At 41.3% G+C, this 27,869-nt stretch overlaps 1 protein-coding gene across 1 annotated transcript; it reads right to left on the bottom strand.

Moving 5' to 3' along the window:
- Window positions 1-26,209, bottom strand: LOC308664451 (O-acyltransferase like protein-like; the record flags this gene model as incomplete). The annotated part of the gene is made up of 15 exons (XM_081321689.1): window positions 1-132; window positions 2,770-2,912; window positions 5,046-5,232; window positions 8,121-8,250; window positions 9,639-9,752; window positions 10,502-10,581; window positions 11,385-11,550; window positions 12,491-12,592; window positions 13,641-13,743; window positions 15,705-15,875; window positions 16,614-16,828; window positions 16,933-17,071; window positions 20,737-20,815; window positions 24,070-24,209; window positions 26,047-26,209. 15 exons carry the CDS (start codon window positions 26,207-26,209, stop codon window positions 1-3), a joined length of 2,064 nt encoding a protein of 687 aa, XP_081177815.1.
- Window positions 26,210-27,869: the final 1,660 nt, after the last annotated feature.

Here is a 27,869-nt window from a genome sequence, read left to right as displayed (position 1 = left end):
CTAAAGCCTTGATCCATGTTGGTGCATGGAACCCAAAGACTTCTTTAATTTTTGAAGAGGAATCTCAAGCATCACTGTTAATGCCAATCCTACCATGAATGTGATCAGGCAGTGTCCAAGGAACAAGTAGAACTAAAAGGACAAGCACAAACAAAATAAAAGTAAGGTATACAAGTTCTGAACGTTCAGCCATTGGAAGGAAAGCTTTAATTAAATAGTTGCCTTGAAATAAGATGGGCAGACTATAAATTTTATAAATAAATACATAGTTATGGTCAGCACAGGGAACTGAACTGAATCTATGAAAGCTATCCCTTGGAAGGTCAACATGTACAGAGTTCCTGCAGAGGAATCATACACCCGTATAGGCTTCAATCATTCCATCCAGTATTTCTCAACCTTGGCAACTTTAAGATGGATGGAATTCAAATGCTAGCTATGGGAATTCTGGAAGTTGAAGTTCATCCACCTTTAAGTTACCAAACACTGAACTAATCATACCTGTCATTTTGACATAGGCAGCAGCCCCTGGAGATGTTTCTGGCCCTGATGACCTCCTCCCTGATATTCTTGTATTCACAGTTATGACGTTTGCAGCATCCCCTTGAAAATGTGCTCAAAATTGAGATGCTTGGCAACTGGTTCATATTTATGACCGTCGCTGTGTCCCAAGGTCATGTGATCATCTTTTAGTGACCTTCTGACAAGCAAAGTCAATGAGGAAGCCAGGTTCCCACTTAATGACCGGGTCACTAACTTATCAACTGCAGTGATTCACTTAACAACTGTGGCAATTTAAAGGTTGTAAAATGGGGCAAAACTCCCTTAACAAAGGTCTCACTTAACAACAGAAATTTTGGGCTCAGTTGTGGTCCTATGTCAAGGACTACCCCTATTCCTCTTTCAGGAAGCTTTTAATATGTAAATCCTTCCCCTTCTCCCTAATATTTCGTGAAATATTAGGTGCTAGGAAACATTATGTACTATGGTATTCCTATTTGTTAGTTGGGACCCCAAGTTATGAGTAGGGAAAGCTTTAGGCCAGAGGCACGTTTGAAATTTCAAAGGCAGGAGAAAGACAGTACAAGCAGCATTCAGTTTAGGACTACAGTTGGGGCTGAAATTTCATTCTTAAGTAACTGTGGTTGTAAAGCAAGATGTCAGGTTCGCCTGGTGCGCCAGTTGCGACCCTATTTGGACCGAGATGCCCTACGCACAGTCACCCATGCGCTCGTGACCTCCCGGTTAGACTACTGCAACGTTCTCTACATGGGGCTGCCCTTGAGGACCACTCGGAGGCTTCAGCTGGTGCAGAATGCAGCCGCGCAAGTAGTAATGGGAGTTTCCCGATACTCTCATGTAACACCTCTTCTCCGCGAGCTGCATTGGCTTCCAGTTCCCCTCCGGGTGAGATTCAAGGTGCTGGTGATGACCTATAAAGCCCTAAATGGCATGGGTACAGATTATCTCAGGGAGCACCTGCTGCCAGCATCAGCCTCCCATCGTCCTGTGCGCTCCCACAGGGAGGGCCTCCTTAGGGTTCCGCCAGTTAGGGAATGCCGGCAGGTGATTCCAAGGGGAGGGCATTCTCTGTGGGCGCACCTGCCCTATGGAATGAACTGCCGGTGGAACTTCGAACTGCCCCAGACCTTCGCTTGTTTCGCCGGGACCTGAAAACTTGGTTATTTGATCTTTCTGGCCTGGACTGAGGGGGTTTTAATTTAACTTTAAATTTTAATTTGTTTTAATCGTGGGCTAGTCTTAATTTAATTCTATTTTAATTGTATTTATTTGTATTGTTTAATTCGCCCTGTAAACCGCCCTGAGTCCTTCGTGAATAGGGCGGTATATAAAATCAATCAATAAATAAATAAATAAATAATGTGACGGCAGTGACTGATGATAGCAATCCCAGCACTCCCTGTTGCAGTTGTTAACTGAGAATCTCTTGTTAACTGAGAATCCAAGCCATTCCAGACTTGGTCCCTTCCAGCCCTGGGTCCAAAAAGGGGATGGTAAAGGCAGATAAAAGAGTCCAAGAAGGAGGCAGCAAAGGCAGCAAGGCACTTCTGCTTTGGCTGCACCAACCGGATGCAAACGATGAAAGGTTTTGAGTGGGTAACTGGGAGAGAAGACAGGTTAGGGAATGAATGCTCGCTGGTGCTGGCTGGGGCAGTTTTGGGGTGGCTGCAGTCAGAGGGGCATAGATGGGGGGAAATAGCCAGATGGAGGAAATTGAAGCTCTGTGGTCATAAGTGTGCACAGGCTGCCAAGTGCTTGAATGTTGATCACTTGACCCCAGGAGTGCTGCGATGGCTGTAATTTCAGGCACGGATCATAAATCCATTTTTTCAGTCCTGTCGTAATTTCAAACTGTTGCTTAACGAATGGTCTTAAGGACTACCTGTAGCAAAATGGCTACAGTGGGAAATATATTTGTTCACAAAATGGCTGCCATCATGGGCATGGCCAATCCCAAAACATCGATTTATCCAGTGCTTTTTTTGTAAAAGAAAAAGGTGCCGGAACTCACACATGTCATACAACCTGCCTTGCCTACCCTATAAGGTTCCATCCAAAAAAGGTGCCGGAACTCGGTTCTGAGCGTTCTATGAGAAAAAAAGCCCTGGATTTATCAGAAGGCAAACAATCTCAAAAGAATGCTCTTTACTCTCCAACTAGATGTCTGTGGAGCATAAAAGCTTTTGGGCAAATAAATATGATGCTGGAAGCTGGTGCTTTCCTTCACATGAGTTCTTGCACACTCACCATATTGATGTCTGAATAATGTATCAAAGTTTCTTGAAGTCCATTATATAATAGTATGATCACTGGATGCACCAAGTAGCAAGCATAACTAATTCTTGCAACCACAGTCCAAACCCTCCACGAAAGGATTGTGTTGATGAATCCTGCCAGAGAAAAACCAATGCAAATCTCTAAGCAATAAGCTTTCCTCAAAAAGTAAAATAATTACTTTGTGGCTAGCTGGGGAATTCTGGGAATTGATGTCCACACATTTTAAAGTTGTCAAATTTGAGAAACACCGATATAATGTTAAACAGGTATGGGAAGAGAATTGTGCTCCCCTAGTATTGATGGCTACCCTCAGGTCTAGGCGGGATATCTTAAAGAATTGTTGCAGGTAGCAATAGTGTGTGGGGGAAGGGTTCTTGCCCCCCCATTTCTGGTTTGTGAGCTTCCTAAATGTATCCATTTGGCCATTGGATGACAGGGAATATTGAATGAAACCCATCTGTGGCTTGATCCAGAATGGCTATTTTTGTATTTCTTAAGCTCTTAAAGAATAGATAATAATAATAATAATAATAATAATAATAATAATAATAATAATAATAATAATAATAATAATAATAATAATATAAAGTTGGAAGGGACCTTGGAGGTCATCTAGTCCAACCCGCTGCTCAGGCAGGAAACCCTATACCAGGGGTGTCAAACTCAATTTCATTGAGGGCCGCATCAGCATTGCGGTTACCCTCAGGGGGCCGGGTGGGTGTGGCCTGGGTGGGCGTGGCCTACTGGGATGTCCGTGGCTAGAGTGTGTATGGCCTACTGGGTGGGCGTGGCCAGCTCTACATCGTTCGCATCAAGGGTGCCTATGGGGGCCTGGGCAGGAGTGGGACAGATCTGAGGGTCTCTGGCAGAAGGAGGGTTTCTGGGCCAGGGCCAAGGCAGTGGGGGACGTTCCCTCACTGTTTCCAGGATGGCTTCGCGGGCCACATGAAACCACTTTGCGGGCCGGATCCGGCCCCCAGGCCTTGTGTTTGACACGTCTGTCCTATACCATTTCAGGCAAATGGCTGTCCAGTCTCTTCTTAAAAACCTCCAGTGTTGGAGCATTCACCACCTCTGGAGGCAGGTTGTTCCACTTGTTAAATAGATTCTTTCATTTGGGACCTTGAGAGATCCTAGTACAAGGCAATTTGAACAGCTGATGGCCGAGTCCAAATGTTTTTCCTCTTACCCCTAGGGCTTTGTAATATTTACAATGCAAGCCTGTAGCAGGGGATTTTTTTTTGAGGGCATGAAAGTCATTAAAGGAGCCTTGGTGGAGCAGTGGGCTAATGCCCCCTTAAGTAACACCAGCTGCCTGCAATTAGTGCAGGTTCGCATCCCACCAGGCTCAAGGTTGACTCAGCCTTCCATCCTTCCGAGGTAGGTAAAATGAAGACCCAGATTGTTGGGGGCAATTAAGCTGACTTTGTAATAATGCCGCTTGGGGTGTGTGAGAAAAGCCCTAATAAGCAGGCATATATACATAGAATGAAGGCTACTGCTAAGTTTGTAAGCCGCCCTGAGTCTTCGGAGAAGGGCGGGATATAAATGGAATAAAAATAAAAATAAAAATTCTAAGAACCTTTTTAACTTGAAGAGGAGACTGAAAATGAAAGAGAAAGAAAAGAAACTCTTGGAAAGTATTTCTGAAGAATATATAGGATAAGGATCCCATTGTTTTCATTGCTCCTTATTTTCCCAGTTCTGAAAACCAGATTCTAAGGTTCAACCTCAAGAAACCCATGCTAGGCTCAAATGCTCATAGAGGTGGAAGAACATAAGTGCACCTGCTCTCATTCTCTCAGCAGCAAGCATGATAAATCTTGCCTATGCTCATGTTTCAGTGGGGCAGGGGAGAAAAAGAGCATAAATTAATCTTAAACAACTGCTAGGGAACAAGTAAAGGTTTACCCTGCTCAGCCATGCCTGACTCTAAGGGACAGTGTTTCCTAAGCAAAGGAACCAGCATTGTCCGAAGACACTTTTGTGGTCATGTCGCCAACATGACTATACGCCAAGGTAATGGAACGCTGTTACCTTCCCATTGAAGTTGTGCTTATTTATCTACTTGCATTTGCATGCTTTCAAACTGCTAGGTGGGCAGGGGCAAGAACGGGAACTCATCCCTTCATGTGTACTTGGGCCTCGAACTGCCAACCTTCTGGTTGACAGCCCAGCATCTTAACCATTACGCCACAGCTAACCCCCTATTTTAGAAAAGGCCCCTTTCTCCTTGGATATCATACCTCCATAGCCTTCCTCACATGCGAAAATGATCCATCCTACAGCAATTGCCCAAAATGTCCGATGAACAGCTTGATAAATGGCAACTAGTGGCGCATAGAAACCGATGGAGTCTTCTAAAATGTAAGCCAAAGCAATCACCATCAACATGAAGATCGTGGCACAAAGCCACCCAACAGAAGCCTGAACCTGCAGGAAGATGAAGATGTAAACTTGTACTCGCTGTGGTTCATCCCTAAAACTGTGCAATGCCTTTGTTTCAAATGAAGGTTGAGCCAGTCTCTTCTTATAACTAGTCTCTTATTCCTCCTCTCTGGACACTTTCTTCTGCCCTCCATTTTGTCAACTTCTTTGCATCCCACCCTCTATAGATTGCTTAACCTTTACTGTATATAGAGTCTTCCTTTCTGATGTCCTTCCCTATAAAAGTTCCAAAATTAGCCACTGAATTTAAAATTTTAATGTGAGAAGAGGGAGACATTCTTAGGCAGGTGGGGAGTAATCATGCAAGTACAATATTGATTTATTTTTAATTTAAATTAGATATAATAAATTTTTCTATCCATGGGGTTGTGATAAGAAGAGGGTTGACACTTTTGAACTTTGGCATTGGAAAAGGTTCCTGAGACCACCACGGACAGCCCAGAAAACAAAGAAATGTATCATAGAACAAAGCCAGAATTCTTACAGAAGAGCCATAAAGGTCTCAGAAAAATTATATGTTGTGATGTTTCTGTATCCACAAAGCATAGAATGGTATGAGCCATGGTATTTGGGGGGGGGGGAGAAACAGATCATTGTACAAATCAATTTAGTGTTCTCACTCAAGGCACAAATGACTAGGCTCAAATTATGTTAATTTGGACACATTATGTGATAACTAGTTCTCTGGAGAAAGCTCTAATGCTGGAAAAGGTGGAAGGAAAGAGAATAGTGTAATAAAAACTACAGATCCCCCGGTTCAAAAGCTGCTTAGATCTTAATTTTTATTACCCTCTTTTCTCCTGACAACTCCACTCCCCATATTGATCTACTTTTCTTTTCAAATTCCTCCTAATTCATAACAGGTCTTTCTTCAACACATCTTTATGAGATCAAGAATACTTTGCCCAAGGTAAAGATTCACATATCATTTTAAATGACTCCAATATCAAGAATCAAAGGTACTCTCTTACTAGTCAAAATAGAGTCCTCCAGGCATCTTTAATTAGTAGTTCATGCCAGTAAACTTCTATACATCTGACTCATCCTTCCTTTGTTTTGCACAGAAGTGAGATAGACCCAAGAGAATTGCACAGCTTGTAGAAATATAAGGAGCATTCCAGGGAAAGAAAATAACTGAAAATGATTCCGTGAAAACAATCAATGCTTAGAGGGCAAGGAATACTGTTTGATGATTGCATGGTGGAATAATGGAAGGATGAGAAAAGATAATGGAAACGAATAGCCTAGGAAAGTATTCCATATACACTGCTCAAAAAAATAAAGCAAACACTTAAACAACACAATGTACTGTATTTAATAGTAGGATGTCTTATCTTGTGTTCCCTTTATTTTATTTTTTTGAGCAGTATATTTAATGCAGATCGCACTTGTTGTTCTTAGTTTTCCCATATTGGAAGGAGGGTGCCATATGAAAGTTGGAGATATTTTCTTTGCCCCAGACTGCATGGTGAACTGGAAGGAAGCCATGATCTACAATATTTGTTCATGGCATTGGCAACACTATGGAGATGTGGGAACAAGAAGAAGGAAGACCATTTCATTTCCACATTCTGGATAGAGAACCATTGGTTTGAAAGAGGGGTAAAAGAGACCATTTATGTTAACATTGAGTAGCCCTCTCTCAACAAAGGGAGAGGAATAAGACACCTCCTATCTTCTGTCTACACTGCAGTCATTTCGGCAATTCCAAGAAGATTTCACCCTCATTTGCACTATTCAGGTGATCCTGAGGGCACAGATAAACGCCCAAGTGGCCTCAAGAGCTTTCAGGGAGAGTGCTAATGACCAAGTGACTGCAAAGAAACATGATCCTTCCAATCCTCCTTCCCCATCCTGTCAAAACTGATCCTTCCATCATCCCTGCCAGAAACAATTAAGCTTCTTAGATGACAAGTGAAACTTTGGATCACAACATTGATACACGATAATGAATCCCAGTGAATTTAATGGATCCTCCTCCTCCTCCTCCTCCTCCTTCTTCCTCATTTTGCTACTGTAAGCTGGAACATCCTACCCTTAAGGCACAACTCTGTAAGCCAGAGTATCAATTATTTGTGACTATAGAAAAGCAAATAGAGAATGAATCAAAATTTATTCAGAGGTGTGAGACTTATCCCACACTTTAAATTTCTGAGATGGAGAACTTATGATAGGCTCTCATTCAGAGCATTCCTTCCTCAATAAACATTCTGAAGACTGAAGTTTTAATTTACAGTTTGCAATTCATTCTTGCCCTCAGTATGCCAACAGTAAGACAAAAGTTCTTTGGAGTCCAATTTCATTCAGGCCACTTTATTTACTGTATTCAATTCCCAATCCAGTTCCAAAGTGTCCTGATAATTCTTTCCGAATCTGTTCCACTCCAGATTTGCATTTGATTTCAGGAATAGAGCCATGACAGTGAAATCAGTACAGGCACTCCTCAACTTATGGTCACAACTGAGCCCAAAATTTATGTTGCTAACTGAGAAATTTGCTAAGTGAGTTTTGCCCCATTTTATGATTTTTCTTGCCACATTTGTTATGTGAATCACTGCAGTTGTTAAATTAGTAACACAGTTGTTAAATGAACCTGGCTTCCCCCTTGACTTTGCTTGTCAGAAGGTTTTGATCGCATGACCCCAGGACACTGCAACCATCATAAATGTGAGTCAGTTGTTAAGGATCTGAATTTAAATCACATGACCATAGGGATGCTGCAACAATCATAAGTGTGAAAAATGGCCATAAGTCCCTTTTTTCAGTGCAGTTGTAACTTTGAATGGCCACTAAGTGAACTCTTGTGAGTTGAGGACCACCTGTGTCAATCCAACGCATTTTTACTTGTTTTGTTAAGCAGATCTCTTATTTACCTTGGTTCTTAGGATTGATGCTTGGTGGTGATACATGAACAGTCCGAGAAAGACACCAACTAGAAATGGACCACATCGGCAGTAAGGTTTTGAGTAATACTCTAGAAAATACATCACAGTGGAAATTTGCCTGAAAGCAGAGCAAAAATTATTTTGGTGAAGCTTAAATGGACAAAAAAGAATAAATATTACAAACTAAAGCTTCAAATTGTTTGAAATGAAATAACAATAAACAAATCTAATATTACTAATGTTAACTCACACGACAAATACAATAACACTAACAGATAACACGAACAGATAATACAATAACACGAACAGAGAGACTTGACGGGTATACTTTTAGAGATTTGCACTGAAATAAAATACAATAAAAACCTCCTTTTTATCTGCTGTACAATATTCACATTTTTTGCCCTTTAAAAAGATAATTAAAAGAAAAGAATCTCAGTCAACCATGAATTAAATGGAAGAAATCTTCATGCTTGCTGCCTCTCTTCTAGAGATGCCAATTTTTGTTTTTTAAAAATAAGAATTAATTCAGAGTGAACAGCTAACTTCCCTAGAAAATTTTCTTTCTTAGCCAGGATCAAGAACTGTGAGGCTGTCCTGAATAGTTTTTCCTTTCTCTTTCTTAGCATTTCTTGGTTCTTGTTTTCTCAAATCTTAACTTTAGTCATTATTTTAGAGACAGCAAATGTTTGGTTGCTGCCCTTTCTAAGATTAAATAAACCCTTTGGAAGAGGGCGGATAGTTTAGACTAATTGCCTCATCTGTGAGACAATTTCATCCACTCATAAAGTTCTAGTATTCTTGCAAATAACATCCAATTGTGTTAAAAAAGATAATGATGTTGCAAACAGTTCCATATTCTTCACCTGGAGATGTAGAACTTTTGGGTCTCCAAATCTCAATTTAGATTTGAATGCAAGTCAGATTGAGGCAGCTTAGTTGGAACCAGTTAAAGTCAATTGTCTTCCATATTCCTAATTGGGGTCTGCATTTAATCTTAGAAGTCATGAATACTTTAGTACAGGGGTGTCAAACTGCCGGCCCAAGGGCCGGACGTGTCACGCCAAAACCTCACACACTCCATTGCTGGCAATGGAAAAAAAGTCACGATACATTGTGACACGTCACATGATGTTGCGAGTTTGACACCCTGTTTAGTATATGAGTGAGAGGGAGAGAGAGAGGGGATACAAGAGAGGATATGCCTTGATCTATTTTGAATTAGTATTTCAATTTTTGGTCTAATGATATTCCAATCCTAACCAAACTTCTGAATTTTTATAATGTTAACTTTTTTTCAGGTTCAAGAATGTCTTTTAAGCCCAGCCTGTGGCAGTTCCGTCTTTATTCTCAAGGTCTCTATTTCTTCCTACCAACTTTCTCTTTTTCTCTCTTTCAAAAATATTCCAGGAAAGATTCAACTCAAGCTCAGGAACAATTTTTGGATTCTTCTCAGCCTGTCAGTAAGTGGGAAAGTATGAAGGAAACCATTTTAAAGCTTCTTACCTCATATCATGTGGGTTTGCTACAGGAAGTCGGTAGAAGAATGAAAGCAAAGCTGTAGCTGTAAACGTTGCCAGGAACAGAAAGATTGCCAAGATGACAAGCCAGCATTTCCTTCTGCCAAAATAAACAGAAGCAACAGATGGAAATATTACATCTATGGACCTAGAGGGCTACTTTCATGCTTTTTGAATAAATGGCTCTTCATTAGGAGAATCAGGATTATTCATTTTTCTATTGTGAATAGAATAAAGGTGTACACTTGTTTTGCAATGCAGAAAATATGGACCCAAATAGGGCCTGATTACTAAAATGTTCATTTCCCCAAAGGTGCTTTCCAAAAGGCAAATGGACTTTCTTGGTCTCTACTAAGAAAGTCCAGTTGCCTTTTGGAAAAGCACCTTTGGGACAACCATGACCTGGATAATTGAGAATCTCCATAGACAAAATGCATAGAAAATCATATAGGACCCTCATTCAGAACCATTTGCAGTAAATAGGGTGGGGATTTCCTGGCCACCGACAGAGTTACATTGAAGGGTTTTTGGTGCTCTCTGAGCTTGGTTTTCTCCTGTTTTCTTGCAGATGTTTCATTACCAAACTAGGTAACACCATCAGCGTTAGTAAGGAATAGGGTTTGCTCTCAGTTTATATACTAATGGCTTACCCTGTTGGTGGGACTGGTTTAGAAGGTTGTTTGGTTGGGTTGTTAGCTTGTTTGACAGTTTCTTGACTGGGGTATTGTTACTTTGTGGGGCTGCCGTTTCCCCCCAGCTATTTCTAAAGAACAAGACAACCAGATATTTATATATTTACATTTACATTTCAGTATTATGGACTGTGACAGGTTCTGACAAGATACTCACCTGTTGGAAAGAAAGACTAGCAGGGGTGTTATGAAATAAAACTGGAAATCATTTGCAAGATACCATGTCCATCCATTACACTGAAAAACACATGGGAAATGGATAAAGACAGACTATGTGCACACAGGACATTTTTGTTTCTAAGTTTTAAGCTGCTGTATGGTACAGTTCTTGATTTTCCAGCATTATGGCGAGAATCGAGGGCTTTTCTTATAGCTATTCAATTTTTAATTTCTAGAAGAAAGGTTGCTTAGTCCCAAGTCTCCCTAGAAAGGATAATCTGTTATTTGGCAGCCCTTTCCCTTAACATAGGGATGTCCAACCTTGGCAACTGTAAGATTTGTGGACTTCAATTCCCAGAATTCTCCAGCCAGCATGGAGAATTCTGGGAGCTGAACTCCATAGGTCTTAAAGATGCCAATGTTGGACACCCCTGCCTTAACAGATGATTTTATTCTTTGTTTAGCTTTAAACTTTTCTTGCAAAGAGTAAGCAATATTTCTTAATAATGTGGTTTAAAATGTAGATTGGTCTTCAGCTTGATACACAAAAGACTTTTCTCTGTCCACATAATCAAAATTTAATAGATTTATTAAAAATATCCCCACTGTTAATTTCTAAAGGACATTTCACTATGCATCTTGAGGCAATAATGGACACATTCAGGACTACTTCTGACGTAGATTTTACATTATATAAAAAATGTAGTCATCTGTTCAGTTGCTGACCTTCCTACACGTATGAGTATTGTGCACATGGCTGATAAGTTACTTACAAATCTCTTCTCTTCTGTGCCTACAACTACAATCAAGAGGAGTGGAGAAGAAATTCATGGAAACCAGGCCTTTACTCAAACAGTGGACATTCCATTGTCAAAACTTACTGACTTGGGCCCAGCAACGAAGTTGTTTATCAGCAATAAGTTGGTCCACCACATTCTTCTACAATTCTCCACCTCAAGTTTCAAGAACTCCCAGAGTGCTCCCCATGGAGTAACAGAATACAACCCAACCAAAAAACACACGGAATACATATGGAGTGGCTGAAGTCTAGAAATGCAATGACAGCAGAAAGAGTCAGTTTACAAAGCATTCTGAGCTCTCAACTTTAGAGAGCTGCCTGTGGGGTGTGGTTGAAAAAAGTCAAAAAGCCTGGTGTGTATGTTTTTTGTGCACTCTGAAGTGCATACTGTAAAAACAGGTGAGCTTCAAATTGCACCATTGTGGCTACTGTTTTGACTTTTTTCAGACATTATTTCAACTTTTTCAACACTCCTGACCCTTTCACCTATCTCCATATACCAAAGTGCATTTAGTAATTTAATTTTTTAGAATGTATGAGTTGGGAGTATGATGGCCTACACTTTTAAATTATTATCTGTTCACAAGAATGTGAATTCACAGCTGCCAGTTCTTTAGCTGGTGTTGGCTTTACATAGAGTTCTTCCCAAGAACCTAGTATGTCATGATGTATCAGTGCAACATATGTGTAGATTCAAGTAGTGTGGATGGAAATTTGGTCAATTTTTTAAGTACTATCCAAATTTTTTTTTGCTGTGGAATCCAGTGCACCAATAACTACTGGAACCAGATTTTGGTATTTTGTGATCTTCAATTATTTATCTTCTATTCTACATCCCCTAGTATTGCTACAACAGTTAATTACACTTCTTACAACCACAGTTATATCTGTTATGAGTCAAGACTTTATCAGTCTGCATTCGGAAATCCCACACTATTTTAACCTTCTAATTTTCAACTGCTTTTTCAATGATTTTTTTCCAAATGAAAATTGTTTTCCCCAGAATTTTCCAAATGAACATGCTTATACACTTGTGCTTCCTTTTATAACATTCTCAAATCATGTGTGCCATGTGTCTGTAACAAGATGCACATCTACAATATTCACATGGAAAAAATGACTTGATGTCCACTTTGCTAGGCAAAAAACTCTTTATCAAACGCAAAAGAAAATTTTTGTAGCTTCTACCGTAGAAATCGATTCCATAAGTACTTCAAGGCAATGGAAAAGTTAATGTCTTTTTCTGAGCAATTTACCATCTTCAGAAATGACCGGGAGCTTAATAAGCCACTAGAAGGAAAGGAAATCATATTAAATTTACTACTTTATTTTTCAAAGCTTGTTTCTTACTCATGCTTTCATATATAACCATATAGGTCAGGGCTGTCAAACTCGCAACATCACGTGACGTGTCGCAACATATCGTGGCTTTTTTTCCATTGCCGGCAATAGGGTGGGCGTAGTTTCACCATGACGCATCTGGCCCATGGTTTGGTATAGTTCGGTATAGTTGATTAAACCAACCCAAAATTAGTCACGTGCTATCAGAAAGACCCTCTTGCTTGAAAAGCAAATATTCTAACTTCGTAATTCAGTTTCCCTTTTCCTTCATTGAAAGGTGAAGTTCTCTTTCCTATAACAAGAATGTTTAAGGGTAAAGGTAAAGATTCCCCCACACATGCGTGCTAGTCGTTTCTGACTCTAGGGGCCGGTGCTCATCTCTGTTTCAAAGCCGAAGAGCCAGCGCTTGTCCGAGGACGTCTCCGTGGTCATGTGGCCGGCATGACTAGACGCCAAAGGCGCACGGAACGCTGTTACCTTCCCACTGTAGTGGTCCCTATTTTTGTACTTGCATTTTTATGTGCTTTCGAACTGCTAGGTTGGCAGAAGCTGGGACGAGTAACAGGCGCTCACTCTGTTATGCGGCACTCGGGATTCGACCCGCCAAACTGCTGACCATCTGATCGACAAGCTCAGCGTCCTAACCCACTGAGCCAATTGGAAAATTATATTATGCTACCATGGCTCGTACCGAAGGTGCTTTTTCCAAAAGGCGACTGGACTTTCTTGGTTTTTTTTCTTTGAAAACATTTCGCTTCTCATCCAAGAAGCTTCAGCAGAAAAAGCACCTTTGGGACAACCGTGACTTGGATGATTGAGAATCTCCATAGACATTATGGCTTGTATTGCTTAAACATCTCCCCAGTCCCACCTCCAATTCATACACTTTCAAAGTGAACACACGCAGGAGATGTTTAAGCAATACAAGGAAACTTGTCATAAATAGGTAGGCATAAGTTTCTGGAATGGTGGAAATTGCTACTAATGTTTGACTTACCTAATGATGAAAAATGTGTCAACACCTAAATAAAATGGACCACTTCCAGAATATATGTAGATAGGGTTTTTTGATACTTTAGCCTCCCATTCCAGAACATTATCTGCAGCAACACACATAAAAGGAAAGTACAGGTAGGGATTTTGGGACAGAGATTTATCAAAACCTTTTATTTTTAAACATACAGGGACCTAGAGATCTAATCATAATAATCTTAGGTGTAACCATTTTTAAAAATAAAAAATACTATTTATTTTAAGCATTTTTTTTAAAATCTCAGATGTTATCTACCTTTAAGCAGCTATGTCTGCTTGGAAAAGAAGCCAAAGCTGGATAGATTCTCTCTCTGGAGTTTAATGACCCCTTTGAGAAACAGGAACGTAGAACATAGAATAACAAGAGTTGGAAAGGACCTTTCAGGACTTCTAGTCCAACCCACTACTCAACCAGGAGACCCTACTATCATTTCAGGTAAGTGGCTGTCCAATCTCTTCTCAAAAACCTCAAGTGATGGAGAGTCCACAACTTTTGGAAGCAAACCATTCTACTTTTTCATAGGTATGTCTTTTCACGAAAGATTCACATTTAGTTATCAATCCAATCAATAGCTTAAAAACAGAAATTCTGGAACTGCCTGTTCATTGCTGCTCATAAAATCCCAAGCACAAACTCATCCGATGTCATCTGAGCTGAAATTGTCTCATATAACAGCACTTTTAGAGCATTTTGTTCTTCCTCTTGTCCCTTTTTTGCCCAGAGCAGGTTTTAAGAGCACATGGAAATGGTGGCTGCATTGGAACAGGCATAATCACTTTGTTGTTCTTAGTTGCGAAGTCGTGTCCGACCCATCGCAACCCCATGGGCAATGTTTCTCCAGGCCTTCTTGTCCTCTACCATCTTCTGGAGTCCATTTAAGCTCATGCCTGCTGCTTCAGTGACTCCATCCAGCCACCTCATTCTCTGTCGTCCCCTTCTTCTCTTGCCCTCAATCTTTCCCAGCATTAGGCTCTTCTCCAGTGAGTCCTTCCTTCTCATTAGGTGGCCAAAGTATTTGAGTTTTAGCTTCAAGATCTGGCCTTCTAAAGAGCAGTCAGGGTTGATCTCCTCTAGGACTGACCGGTTTGATCGCCTTGCAGTCCAAGGGACTCGCAGGAGTCTTCTCCAGCAGCATAGCTCAAAGGCCTCAATTCTTTGGTGCTCAGCCTTTCTTATGGTCCAATAATCACTTCTACATAGCCAAATAAATCATTGGACCCCACCCTGTATTTTTTTAAAAAAGGTAGAGGTGTGGTTCAGCTGTATTATTTTGAAATTCTGATATAAATCTTTTTAAGAATATTTTTCAAAAAAATATGTTTTCATCATGTGAAATACAATTTAGCCCATGCTCAAACAATATGGAAGGAACTGTAATACAGGTGGCCCTCAACTTACAACAGTTCATTTAGTGACCAAAATTATATCATTGAAAAAAGTGATTTATGACCAGTTTTCACATTTACAAGCATCACAGCATCCCTATGGTCATGTGATCAAAATTCAGATGCTGGGCAACTGACTCATACTTATGACCGTTGCAGTGTCCGGGGGTCATGTGATCATCTTTTGTGACCTTCTGACAAGCAAAGTCAATGGGAAAAACCAGATTCACTTGAACATGTTATTAACAACTGCAGAGATTCACTTAACAACTGTGGCAAAAATGGTCATAAAATGGGGCAAAACTCACATTAACAAGTAATGTCTCACTTAGCAACAGAAATGTTGGGCTCATTTGAAGTCATACATCGAGGACTACCTATACTACCTATACTTAAATTCCTGAAAATAGTTGCTAAGAATAAAATCCCATCCAACAGTCCTATATTTCCATTTTAAAGGATGGCTTTCACCCAGAGGTGTAGTAGATGAAAAAGGGATAAAACATAGCCCTCAGCATCTCCCTTGAATGTTTACAAATGGCCTTGGTTACTAAAATTTGCTTACTACCAAAGGGAGATTCAATTTCAGTTTCAATTCAGTTTAAACGAGAACTAGATTTGCTTTCGCATCTCCAGATCATACCTAAATTCTGCCATGCTGTCATTTGGCTTGTATGTCCAGAAATTATCCACAAAAGACTTAACGATCTAAGTCCATTTAGAGCCAAAGAGACATCCTGAGAAGATTGGGCCGTCCAAATAAGTGGAAGATTTTTTCGCAGGGAAAAACACTCCATAATGCAATCCAAGTTACCTAAAATATCAAAACACAAAATATTAATTGTAGCATAGGTTGTATTCATTCCTCAGCAATGTACAAAAGCATGAATAAACTTAGACATGCATGCTGCTATAAATATAATAAAGTATCAACATTCAGAAAAAAAATACTTTGGGAGAATGTCCTCAGGTGCTTCAAGTAGATCAATGTTTGAAATAGATCGATGTTTTTCAACATTTACAAATAAATATATCTTAAATTGACTCTAGAAACAAATAAGCAACCAGCATCATTCTATTCAAATTGGAGCAAGAAAGACGACTTTGCTATTCCAGAAAAATTCTGACAGCTGAATCCTGGATCAACTAAAACTATGGAATTGCCTCTAAAGCAATATCATGTGGAACATGCTGCAGTAATCCAGCTAGGAAATTATCAACATATGGAGTACGTGGCCAGACTACCACTACTGCTGCTACTACTACTACTATCATATTTTAGCTTGCAGTAAGGCTTTAAGTTCAATGATCTTGAGTAGGGCAAGTAAGAAACAAGATAGGGAATCAACCCAGAGGGCACAGTCCATAAAGTTAGAAATTTTATGGTCCCTAAATCATACTTTACCATTTTGTCATTTATATTTCACAGTATGAAAAAGCGAGCTACTCATAACATGGAGACAATGAGCTAAACTATGGCTATCTTTTTGGATCGTTACCCATAACATCTTATGGGCATAGTTCCTGAATATACATAATTTTAAACACCTACTTTGCTTTGAACCATCTACCACTGGCAATATCCCTGATATGGCTTCGTGGGTCTGTGTCTTCTCTGTTTTTGATGTACTAGTGTGATTTTGCATTGAAGATGTGCTCCCATAATTTGCATCTGAAGGCTGTTGGTTGTTCTTAGCTTTCCTCCAGTGATCAGCACTGTAAATAGTTCCAGCAACTGGTAGAATGATGAATAAAACACTGATAAACCTAGGGAAAACAGAGGTTCATTGCTGCAGAAGTCTTGATGCTTTGAGGCAATTGTCGGAATATCCGTTTTGGCACACATTCACATCTGGACACCCAGTACTTACAAGCAGACACCTGTGAATGCATCAATGATAGAAAGGTCTTTGGCACATCTGGCCACTGTGCTAAACGAAATGGTTGCATTGAGAGCAAAGAGCGATGGGAAAGGCAACAGGAAGGAGGTGGACCTGAATTTAAAAACATCTGTGAAGAAAGAACAACAGTAATAACGTCAGATCAGGAGAAAAGAGCATGTTGTACTTAAAATTTTTCATGGCTTCTGAAAGGACACTCAGGGAAACATTTGCTTTGTCAGGGATACAAAGAGTGCTTGTATCTCATACAAAGAGTTTTTATTGCATTTCTCTTTGAAAAGTTGAAAACTCACGAGTTGTTTTGAGTCTCTCCCTTTTTTCTCCTGTTTTTAATCACTTGTTTCAGGGAGAGGAAAAAGAGGGATAGCCTGGTTATCCACTGAGTGTGCATGTGTTAAAAAAAAAATCAAGATGGCAATTAAAACTGCAACCTGGCCCACCCCTTCTTCTTTTTGTGTCTGGATAGTGAGATGGGTGGCATATTTAAAGGTTTAAAAGGTTTCCCTTATCCATTTGTGACCGATTCAAGGAGGTAATGCTCATCTCCAACTCACTTGTTCTCAGCCTGGGTTGTGTGAGAGACACTCTGTCATCATGTGGCCAGCATGAAAACACAGAATGCAGCGAGCTTTCCCGCCAAAGGGGTACCTATTTATCTATTCACATTTGTATGCTTTCAAACTGCTAGGTGGGCAGGAGCTGGGGTTAGTAATGGGAGCTCACCCCCTCACGGGTCTTAGACCCAGGCTGACAGCTTTCCAATTGACAAGTTCAAATGTCATAACCACTGAACCATCGTGCATATAAATTTAATAAATAAAAATAAAATAATAAATATTATATATGAGATAAACGAAAATAGGGATGGCAACCCCCTTCTTTTATTTTATTGTCCTTCCCCCGGACTCCTGCCTACTCCCTTTGGCATAAGAACATTTTTCAATTTAGTTCCGGGAACTAAATTCAATTACAAATTTCAGCAAGAATAGTGTACTGACTATACAAGACTTAAACATGAAGAAGTGAAGAAAAGGCAAGATTGGATAATGTGCAGTACAACAGTGTAAAGCATAAGGTAAAATGAAAATGGAATAAAATAAAAAGTACAGTCAAATAAAAGACATAAAATGTCTTCAAGATTCTGCATTGTTACCAAAATCACTACAAGTAGAAACTTAGTGAATCTTATTGTTGATGGTAGAATGAATAGGAAACCAACTGCCTGTTCTTTGTAACAGAGGCTCAGTGGGTTAGGACGCTGAGCTTGTCGATCAGAAGGTCGGCAGTTTGGCGGGTCAAATCCCGAGTGCCACGTAGCAGAGTGAGCGCCTGTTACTCATCCCAGCTTCTGCCAACCTAGCAGTTCGAAAGCACATAAAAATGCAAGTAGAAAAATAGGGACCACTACGGTGGGAAGGTAACAGTGTTCCGTGCGCCTTTGGTGTCTAGTCATGCCGACCGCATGACCACGGAGACGTCCTCGGACAAGCGCTGGCTCTTCAGCTTTGAAACGGAGATGAGCACTGGCCCCTAGAGTCGGAAACGACTAGCACGCATGTGTGGGGGAACCTTTACCTTTACCTTTTAATGTACAGTATATCCGCACATAAATAGGCATAGAAAGGGCAGCAGAAAAATGCTTGCAATTTGGTCTCATGATTACTCTGAACACTAGATAGCATCTCTCATTTGTGCCTCCCATATAGTAATGCTGAGGATAAGCAGTGAAACAAGCCAACAAAAAAAGCTGCACAGCATAGAATGCCAGGCAGGCAAACTTGGTTGAATACATAGTTTGCAATTATGAACATTGGCCGCAGCTCTCCAAATCCTTCTGCCATGCAATGTCAAATACACTTTGCCGAATTTCAGCTTTAGCTTTCTCTAAGCTTAAAATCAGGAGATGATGGATAGATCACAGAAACACCACTCAACTATGATGTATTCCTGTCCATCTTGATGGAACACCCTGAAGGAAATTTGATAACGTGGTTGAGTCTTTGAAAAACAGGAGTTTAAGCTAGTAAGAGAGTCAGTAAACCCAGATTCTCAGCTCTAATAGAATCATACAGGTTTCCATGTGGATTAAAACATTTGAAACGTGATATGGGTTTTGGAAGAAACCTTGATAGAACCTAGACTGAACAATGTCTAAAGACTTTGAATTATTGTAGGTGTACACCCGTGCATCTGTAGTCAAAACTATGGTTTTCCCAGTAGTGATGTATGGCTGTGAGAAGCTGGATCATAAGGAAGGCTGAGCTCCAAAGAATTAATGCTTTCGAATTGTGGTACTGGAGAAGACTCTTGAGAGTCCCTTGGACTGCAAGGAGATCAAATTAGTCAATCCTAAATGAAATCAACCTTGACTGTTATTTGAAAGGACAGATATTGAAGCCAAAGCTCAAATACTTTAGCCACCCAATGAGAAGAGAGGACTCATTGGAAAAGACCCTTATGCTGGGAAAGACTGAAGGAAAAAGGAAAAGGGTCAGCAGAGGATGAGCTGATTGGACAGTCAACACAATGAACACGAATTTGGACAAACTCCCAAGAGACAGGGGAGGACAAGGGAGACTGGTGTGCTATGGTCCATGAGGTCGCAGGGAGTTGGACACAACTTAGCAGTGCTTTTTTTGTAAAAGAAAACGGTGCCGGAACTCACGCATGTCATACAGCTCGCCTTGCCTACCCTACAAGGTTCCATCCAAAAAAGGTGCCGGAACTCCGTTCTGAGCATTCTATCACAAAAAAAGCCCTGCAACTTAGTGGCTGAACAACAACAACCTGTATAACACTTAAAAAGCTTCACGGCAGCAGGTATGCATCTGTCCCTTTAATCTGTCTCTTTTAAAATGAAAAATACTCCGGATCGCTTTGGCTAATTCTTGTTAGCTTTGGCAGAAGAGGATCTAATTTATTTCTCCCAAGCTCCAGAGGATTGGGAAAAAAAATCACACTAAACTCTTTAGAAGAACTACGTTTGCCTTTTGTAATGGCAAACATCCCCAACGATCCTGGCAAGGCCCAGAGAAACAAATTAGAAACAAGTAAGCCACAAGCAACATTGAATTTGCATTTACATTTAATTAATGAATTAAATATGGTTAACATGATACCCCACAGTAATGAACATTATGTGTTTAATAAATTATTAGGTGATTTAAGATGAACTATAATCAGTTGATGAAATGGTAGGGGCTTAGATAAAAGAGAGAATGTTGTGTTGGGAGGATGAAACGATCCAAATGAAAAGCTGTTGATGTAATACTTGATTTTTATTTTGCAACAAGTTAACACGTTTTCCTGGGACATATAATTGGTTTAATCTGCAATGTTTAACTACTGTGTTTGTATAGGGCACAGCCTTTATTGCACAATTCCAAGCCCCTGGTGAAATATCTCGTGATTGTAAATGAGCTATCAGTAATAAATGGACAAGGTATATTTTCAGAATGAAATCTGCATTATGAGCAAATAAAGATTTTCGTATTTTTCCCAATGACTTACTATTGTTTTTACTGTTCTTTTTTAGTCATGAGAAATATGATTCAAAAATTAGGGAAGGAGGAGAGAGTTATAGGTTGAGTAAAGTATTTTTTTTATTTAGTAAGTACACCCAGAACTGAAGCTTTTGCAAGTTTGCAAGAACAGTTAGTAGTAGTAGGTTACCATGCATGTATATGTAGAAAATGAGCACAGAATAGTCCTTGTTATTTTCTCATCTGAAAGATTTATAAATACTAAGGACCAAAATAAATATAATCCATTTACCTAATGTGGCTAATGCTGTAATTTCTTCTTCCTGGCAGGAATCAGGAACACAGATTCCATTATAGTAGTCAATTCTGTCCTAGAAGCATAATGGTTTTAATCCCCTTTTACTGAAGTAAAGCAAAAGCAAGCAAACTAAGTGGATACTCAAAATGTATTGACTTCAACAGGGCCCAATGAGAAATCCTATGTTTATAAATCTATCAAAGAAGTCATCAGATTAATGCAAGGAAAGAGCCCAAGGGGGTGAGATTGTGGAGACAAAAACTGGCTTTAGTTACATCAATAGACAAGAGACCATATACTACAGGTAGCCCTCAACGTATGACCATAATAGCAACTGGAAAATTTGTTGTTAAAGAGGTGAAGCCATTAAATGAAGCACCACACGCACACACCCAATCTTACAATTTTTTTCCATAGTTGTTACAACAAGACTTTACATGACCATGACTTGCATCCTTCCCTGCCAGCTTCCCCACTGACTTTGCTTGCCAGAACCCATCTGGGAAGGTCACAAATGATGACCACATGACTGTAGGGCAGGGGTCTTCAAACTTAGCAACTTTTAAGGCTTGTGGACACAAGCCTTAAAGTTGCCAAGTTTGAAGACCCTTGCTGTAGGACATAGCAACCATTGCAAATGCATAATGGCTGCTAAGCATCTAAATCAGACATGTAAAACACAAGGCCCGGGGGCCAGATCCGGCCCGTAAAGTGGTTTCATGTGGCCTGTGAAGCCATCCTGGAAACAGTGAGGGAACGGCCCCCACTGCCTTGGCCCTGGCCCAGAGACCCTCCTTCTGCCAGAGACCCTCAGATCTGTCCCACTCCTGCCCAGGCCCCCATAGGCACCCTTGATGCGAATGATGTAGAGCTGGCCACGCCCACCCAGTAGGCCACGTCCACCCTGGCCATACCCACCCAGCTCCTTGAGGGCAATCGCAATGCTGATGTGGCCCTCAATGAAATTGAGTTTGACACCCCTGATCTATCCGACCGGTTACAACTAAGGTCGTTTACGAGAACTTATCTCGCAGCGTTGAGGGTGGCTAGGTCTAACCACTTCGCCACCCTCATCGCGTCCGCAGATAATCGCCCGGCCGCCCTGTTTAGGGTAACTCGCTCTCTTCTTAATCAGGAGGTGAGGGAGGAACCCTTGCAGGGTCAAGCCGAGGAATTTAGCCGATTTCTGTCGGACAAAATCGCTCGGATCCGGACCGGTTTGGACTCTGACTGGGCAGAGTCTGACGAAGAGGATACGGGCGGCCTTGTCGATTTAATCTGGGAAGAGTTCGATCCTGTGACTCCTGAAGAAGTGGACAAGATCATGGGGAAGCTGAGCTCCACCACGTGTTTGTTGGACCCGTGCCCATCCTGGCTGACTTATGCAGCCCGGGATGGGACACGAGGCTGGCTCCAGGCAGTGATTACTGCCTCTTTGAGTCAGGGTAGTTTTCCCTCCGCCTTGAAGGAGGCGGTGGTGAGACCCCTCCTCAAGAAGCCTGCCTTGGACCCAGCAATTTTAAACAACTATCGTCCGGTCTCCAACCTTCGCTTTTTGGCGAAGGTTGTTGAGAGCGTGGTGGCGCAGCAGCTCCCTTTGTTCTTGGATGAAGCTGACTACCTAGACCCGTACCAATCGGGTTTCAGGCCCGGGTACAGCACGGAGACGGCATTGGTCGCGCTGGCGAATGATCTCTGGCGGGCTCGGGACAGAGGTTGCTCCTCTGTCCTAGTCCTTTTAGACCTCTCAGCGGCTTTTGATACCATCGACCATGGTATCCTGCTGCGGCGTCTCAGAGGGTTAGGAGTGGGAGGCACAGTTCTCCAGTGGTTCTCCTCTTACCTTCTGGGACGTTCGCAGTCGGTGTTGGCAGGGGGGCAGAGATCGACCTTGAGACCTCTCATTTGTGGAGTTCCTCAGGGATCGGTTCTCTCGCCTCTCCTGTTCAACATCTATATGAAGCCGCTGGGTGAGATCATTCGTGGTTTTGGAGTTGGGTATCACCAATATGCTGATGATACCCAACTTTTTATTTCTACCCCAAACCACCCCAGCGATGCCCTCGACGTGATCTCCCGTTGCCTGGAGGCGGTCCGGGTCTGGATGGGGAGGAACAGGCTTCGACTCAACCCTGACAAGACTGAGTGGCTGTTCGTGCCGGCATCCCGGGAAATTCCAATTATCCCATCATTGGCCATGGGGGGTGAGCTATTACCCCCCGTAGATAGGGCCCGCAACTTGGGGGTCCTTCTAGATTCACAGCTCTCTTTGGAAGAGCATATTGGAGCTGTGACTAGGGGGGCCTTTGCCCAGGTTCGCCTGGTGCGCCAGTTGCGGCCCTATCTAGACCGGGATGCCTTGCGCACAGTCACTCATGTGCTTGTGACCTCTCGTCTAGACTACTGTAATGCTCTCTACATGGGGCTGCCCTTGAGGTCCACCCGGAGACTCCAGCTGGTGCAGAATGCAGCCGCGCGAGTTGTCTTGGGAGTTTCCCGATACTCCCATGTTACACCTTTGCTCCGCGAGCTGCATTGGCTACCGGTTGCTCTCCGGGTGAGGTTCAAGGTGTTAGTGATGACTTACAAAGCCCTTCATGACATGGGTCCGGATTACCTACGGCAACACCTGCGGCCGGCGTCAACTTCCCTCCGTCCAGTGCGCTCCCACAGAGAGGGCCTCCTCAGGGTGCCGCCGATCAAAGAATGCCGATTGGTGACCCCCAGGGGGAGAGCGTTCTCTGTGAGCGCGCCAGACCTTTGGAACAGCTTACCGGTTGAGCTCCGGACGGCCCCCGACCTTCGCTCCTTCCGGCGCGATCTCAAAACTTTCTTTTTCGAACAAGCTGGCCTGGTCTGACGGGATGGGGTTGGGTTTTTATAAATAGTTTTAATTGTAATATGTATTAATTTTAAGGGCATAATGTTTAATGGCTTTTTAATTTTTGTATAATATTTTTATTGTGTATTGCCCTGTTCACCGCCCTGAGTCCTTCAGGAGAAGGGCGGTATAGAAATCAAATTATTAAATTAAATTATTAAATTAAATTAACCACAGGGATGCTGCAACAGTCATAAGTGTTAGGACTGTTTGTAAGTTACTTTTTCGGTGCTGTTATAACTTTGAATGTTTGTAAATTGAGGACTATCTGTATTGCCTGCTTCCTAGAGCTGAGAGAGAATGATGGTCCAAGGTCACCTAACTGACTTTGTGCCTAAGGCAGGATTAAAGCTCACAGTCTCCATGTTTCTAGTGTGGAGAGTTTCCACTAGCATATCAATATGGCATACTTTTTATTATATGCTCAGGCCAAGCAGCGTACTCACTTGTTGCAACTGAAGTTTGCAATATTGTCCGTGGAATTTTCCAGAAGGCGCCTCTGCAGAAATGCATTCGGTGTAAGATCCCAACCTGTCCACATTCCCATTTAGGATGTCGCTGCTGTATTTCCCAACTGAATCATACACTGTGATATCAAAGCAAAGAGGCTGAATTATAGAACACCTCCACCCACCAACTGACTCGAGCAGAAAAGATTAACTTTTATATTCTAAGAGGTTGCTTGTTCCTCCCAATAATCTGAGACAGCAGGCCATTACCAAGCATCAATACAGGAATAGTTGTGCTCTCTTGTCTATGGGGATTCTCAGTCATCCAGATCATGGTTGTCTCAAAGGCGCTTTTTCAAAAAGCACCTGGACCTTGTTTTTCCTTGAAGTTGTTTCAGTTCTCATCCAAGAAGCTTCTTCAGTTCTGAACTTTGACAAAGCAACGAGAGTTGGTTTTTCCTTTCACTTCTCATCCATCTCATCAGTTCAGAACTGAAGAAACGTCTTGGATGAGAAGCAAAACGTCTTCAAGGAAAAACAAAGTCCAGCTGTCTTTTGAGAAAGCATCTTTTGGTTGAGCCCTCTCATAAACATCCAGCAAATACATACCAATTTACAATCAAATGACTACATTTTTGTTTGTACTATCTTTCCAACTTTGAACGGTAAACGTGGTTTGAACCTTGGTTCTTCATAAGTGCATAACTCTTAATTTAGGGATATGTTTCCACTTTTTGGAATAAAAAATTCAAAAGTACATCCACATTGTTAAGTCATATTGATCTTTCTAACACCATAAAGGTAAAGGTTCCCCCGCACATGCGTGCTAGTCGTTTCGGACTCTAGGGGCCGGTGCTCATCTCCGTTTCAAAGCCGAAGAGCCAGCGTTTGTCCGAGGACGTCTCCGTGGTCATGTGGCCGGCATGACTAGACGCCAAAGGTGCACGGAACGCTGTTACCTTCCCACTGTAGTGGTCCCTATTTTTCTACTTGGATTTTTACGTGCTTTTGAACTGCTAGGTTGGCAGAAGCTGGGACGAGTAACAGGCGCTCGCTCTGTTACGCGGCACTTGGGATTCGACACGCCAAACTGCCAACCTTCTGATTGAGAAGCTCAGCGTCCTAACCCACTGAGCCACCGCGTCCCTTTCTAACACCATACTAACAAGCATATAGACTTTGAACTAAAATAGGGCAATAGTAGGACAAGCTCACCATCATACGTGTCTCTTTACAATGTAATAACACTCACAACTAACCTTTCAAAATCCTTCTCTGTGGTGTCCAGTAAACATGAAAAAGAATCTTTATTTTGTCTCATCTCAGGATGTTTAATAATGTACTGAATATACATTAACACCCTTACTCACTGATTTGCTAATATATGATAATTTAGTCCAGCTCTAGTTTGTTATTGCAAATAAATAATACTTTGTATATTAAAAATACTATAACATTAGAACAATACAAAATGCATTACAAAACTGATAATAATTTAGCAGTAATAATGGTGAACCCACCTTCACAGTGTAAGGAAGACCTAAGGAAAATGGCTTCCACACCATGGTAATTCAAAATTAATTTGGGTTGTGGGAATTATTTTCAAACCTCAAACCTCAATTATTTGAAGCAACCTTTTTTGTTTTTTTTCCCAATCTTTTATCTGTAGACAATAATGCTAACATCTGGAGATTTCCTGGTAGGGATGTTTCTCCAAAGATTTGCCAGATATTCCATTGCAGAGAACCTGGAAAAGCTGAGAAGAATATTTGTGCCACGTGCAACACTTAGATCCACCTGCAGAAAGGAAGTTTGTAATATCTTATTGGTTGCCTGGTGAGAGATTTTAAACTCTAACTTTAAAATTAATTGCAAGACACTGGAAGAGCTTTGTTCAGTAGGTAGTGGATAAATATTTCAAGCCAAGGAATTGTCTAAATCAAATAATGTAAACTTATTATTACTTCTACTTACTTTTGATTGCATACGGTTTGGGTTTTTCTGCATTCAAATCAGAGAGGAATTCAGTGGTGTCTTCCCAACATTCACGAGTTATATTTATTGCAGGAGAAGTTGAAATCAGGAAAGAAAACAGGAAGAGCTTGAAGATGTAGGTCATCATTTGTCCACTCTTCATGTTTATCTCTAGGCTTCTGCCTTTTGGACCAGTGGCAAACAGTACTTAAGGACTGTATTGTAGCTACGCACTTTGGGGGTAGAAAGACAACCTAATCTCCACAAGATAATTAGAAATGCTCAGTGCTCTTTGAAAACAGAAGCAGCACAATGGAAATTGTACAGTGTGAAAAGCCTATTTCTGCATCAGGATTGTCTTGCTTTGCATGTTTGGCCCATTTTCTCTTAACCACCTGCTGCCATTCGTTCCAGAGATCAAGCCACTTGTTGTTTGCCCTTTTGATGGTGTTTCCATCACAGCTTTGTATACATGTGTTCTCTTTTGAGAGTTGGATTATGGAAAATGTTGTTCTATCAGAATATTCTAGGATGGCTGTGTGCAATGGTGAGATTCAGCCAGTTCGCACCAGTTCGGTAGAACTGGTAGCTAATTTTTTTTGTTGCCCCAGGCCCAGAATGGACTTCCGGAAGTGGCATCCACACAGAGAACCGGTTGCTCACATATTTGAATCCCACCACTGGCTGTGTGCAACCGAGTTGTTTTGTGCTTAAATTTTCTAATGGCCAAATTATGAATGAGACTAAGCGTGGTCAATGCAAGCAGAAGAGATAGTCTGGGACTGATGGAAGAACATTTTTGCTAGAGTTTCAGCAGAAAGAATTAAAGGCTTTCAGACCATTGTTTTAAATTACTTCATATTGTAGACTGTCCATACATTCCTAAGTACTTTAGAAAAACAGATGAACTCAGGATTTGTATAGCTGTACTTTTACTTTTCTTTCAGTTCTTTATATTATTTAGATGTTTTGTTCTTTAGGAAATTTCTTTTTTCAAGGCTAATGGCAAAATGAACATGGCAGGATTTCCATTTCTGTTAAGCAGAAGAATGCCAACGTTATGAAATAGTCTCAAAGCCAGCTAAGAAAAGGAAAAAAGATAGTTCTTCAGAAACTATGAAGCTTCAAGAAAGCTTCTTAGCTCTTTTAGTCTTCTTGCCTTGCAAATGACCATCTTAAGAACCTTTGTTTTCTGCATCCTTGGGGAAAAATGAAGAAAACATGTTTAAAGCATTTTCCCCCAGCTAAATATCTTTCAGATCTCTTGGAACACAACTCTCATAACTATGTTGTCTTATCATTTTGGGATTTGAAGTGCTGAAGGCTACAGGAGAAGAAACCAGTTCAAGGGTGCTGGTATTAAGAGCCAAGAAAAGACATATAGGGAAGTGGTTCCAGTACTAAATAGAAATTGCAATGGAGGTGTGAGAGAACCAGAAGGAAACAAAATAGAAGAAGCATCAGTTAAAGTGAGAGCATGTCTCACATTTCTTTCAGGGTTAAAAGCAAAGGCACAACTGTCTGCAAGGCAGGATCAACTGGAAGTTCCCCTTCAAGCTATTATTAATTTTAAGGTAGTTTTACTCCACTTTTTGTTATAAAACTCCACTTCCGCCCCAGGTAGCTTCCGTTAACTCTACAAGCAGGAGTGAGGTCCCTCATGAGATTAGGACACTGGGCTAAATGATCTGCAGGCTCGCATTAGAGACCCAATTGCTGCTGCAGGATGGGGTGAGCTCCCGTCACACGCTCCAGGTCCTGCCAACCCAGTTTAAAAGCAGGTGACCACAAGTAGATAAATGGTTACCACTTCGGAGGGCAAC

The sequence above is a fragment of the Vipera berus genome, assembly GCF_964194415.1.
Source record: "Vipera berus genome assembly, chromosome: 2".
NCBI lineage: Eukaryota > Metazoa > Chordata > Lepidosauria > Squamata > Viperidae > Vipera > Vipera berus.
Note: the sequence above shows the minus strand (reverse complement) of the source record. Positions and strands in the feature narration are given on the sequence as shown.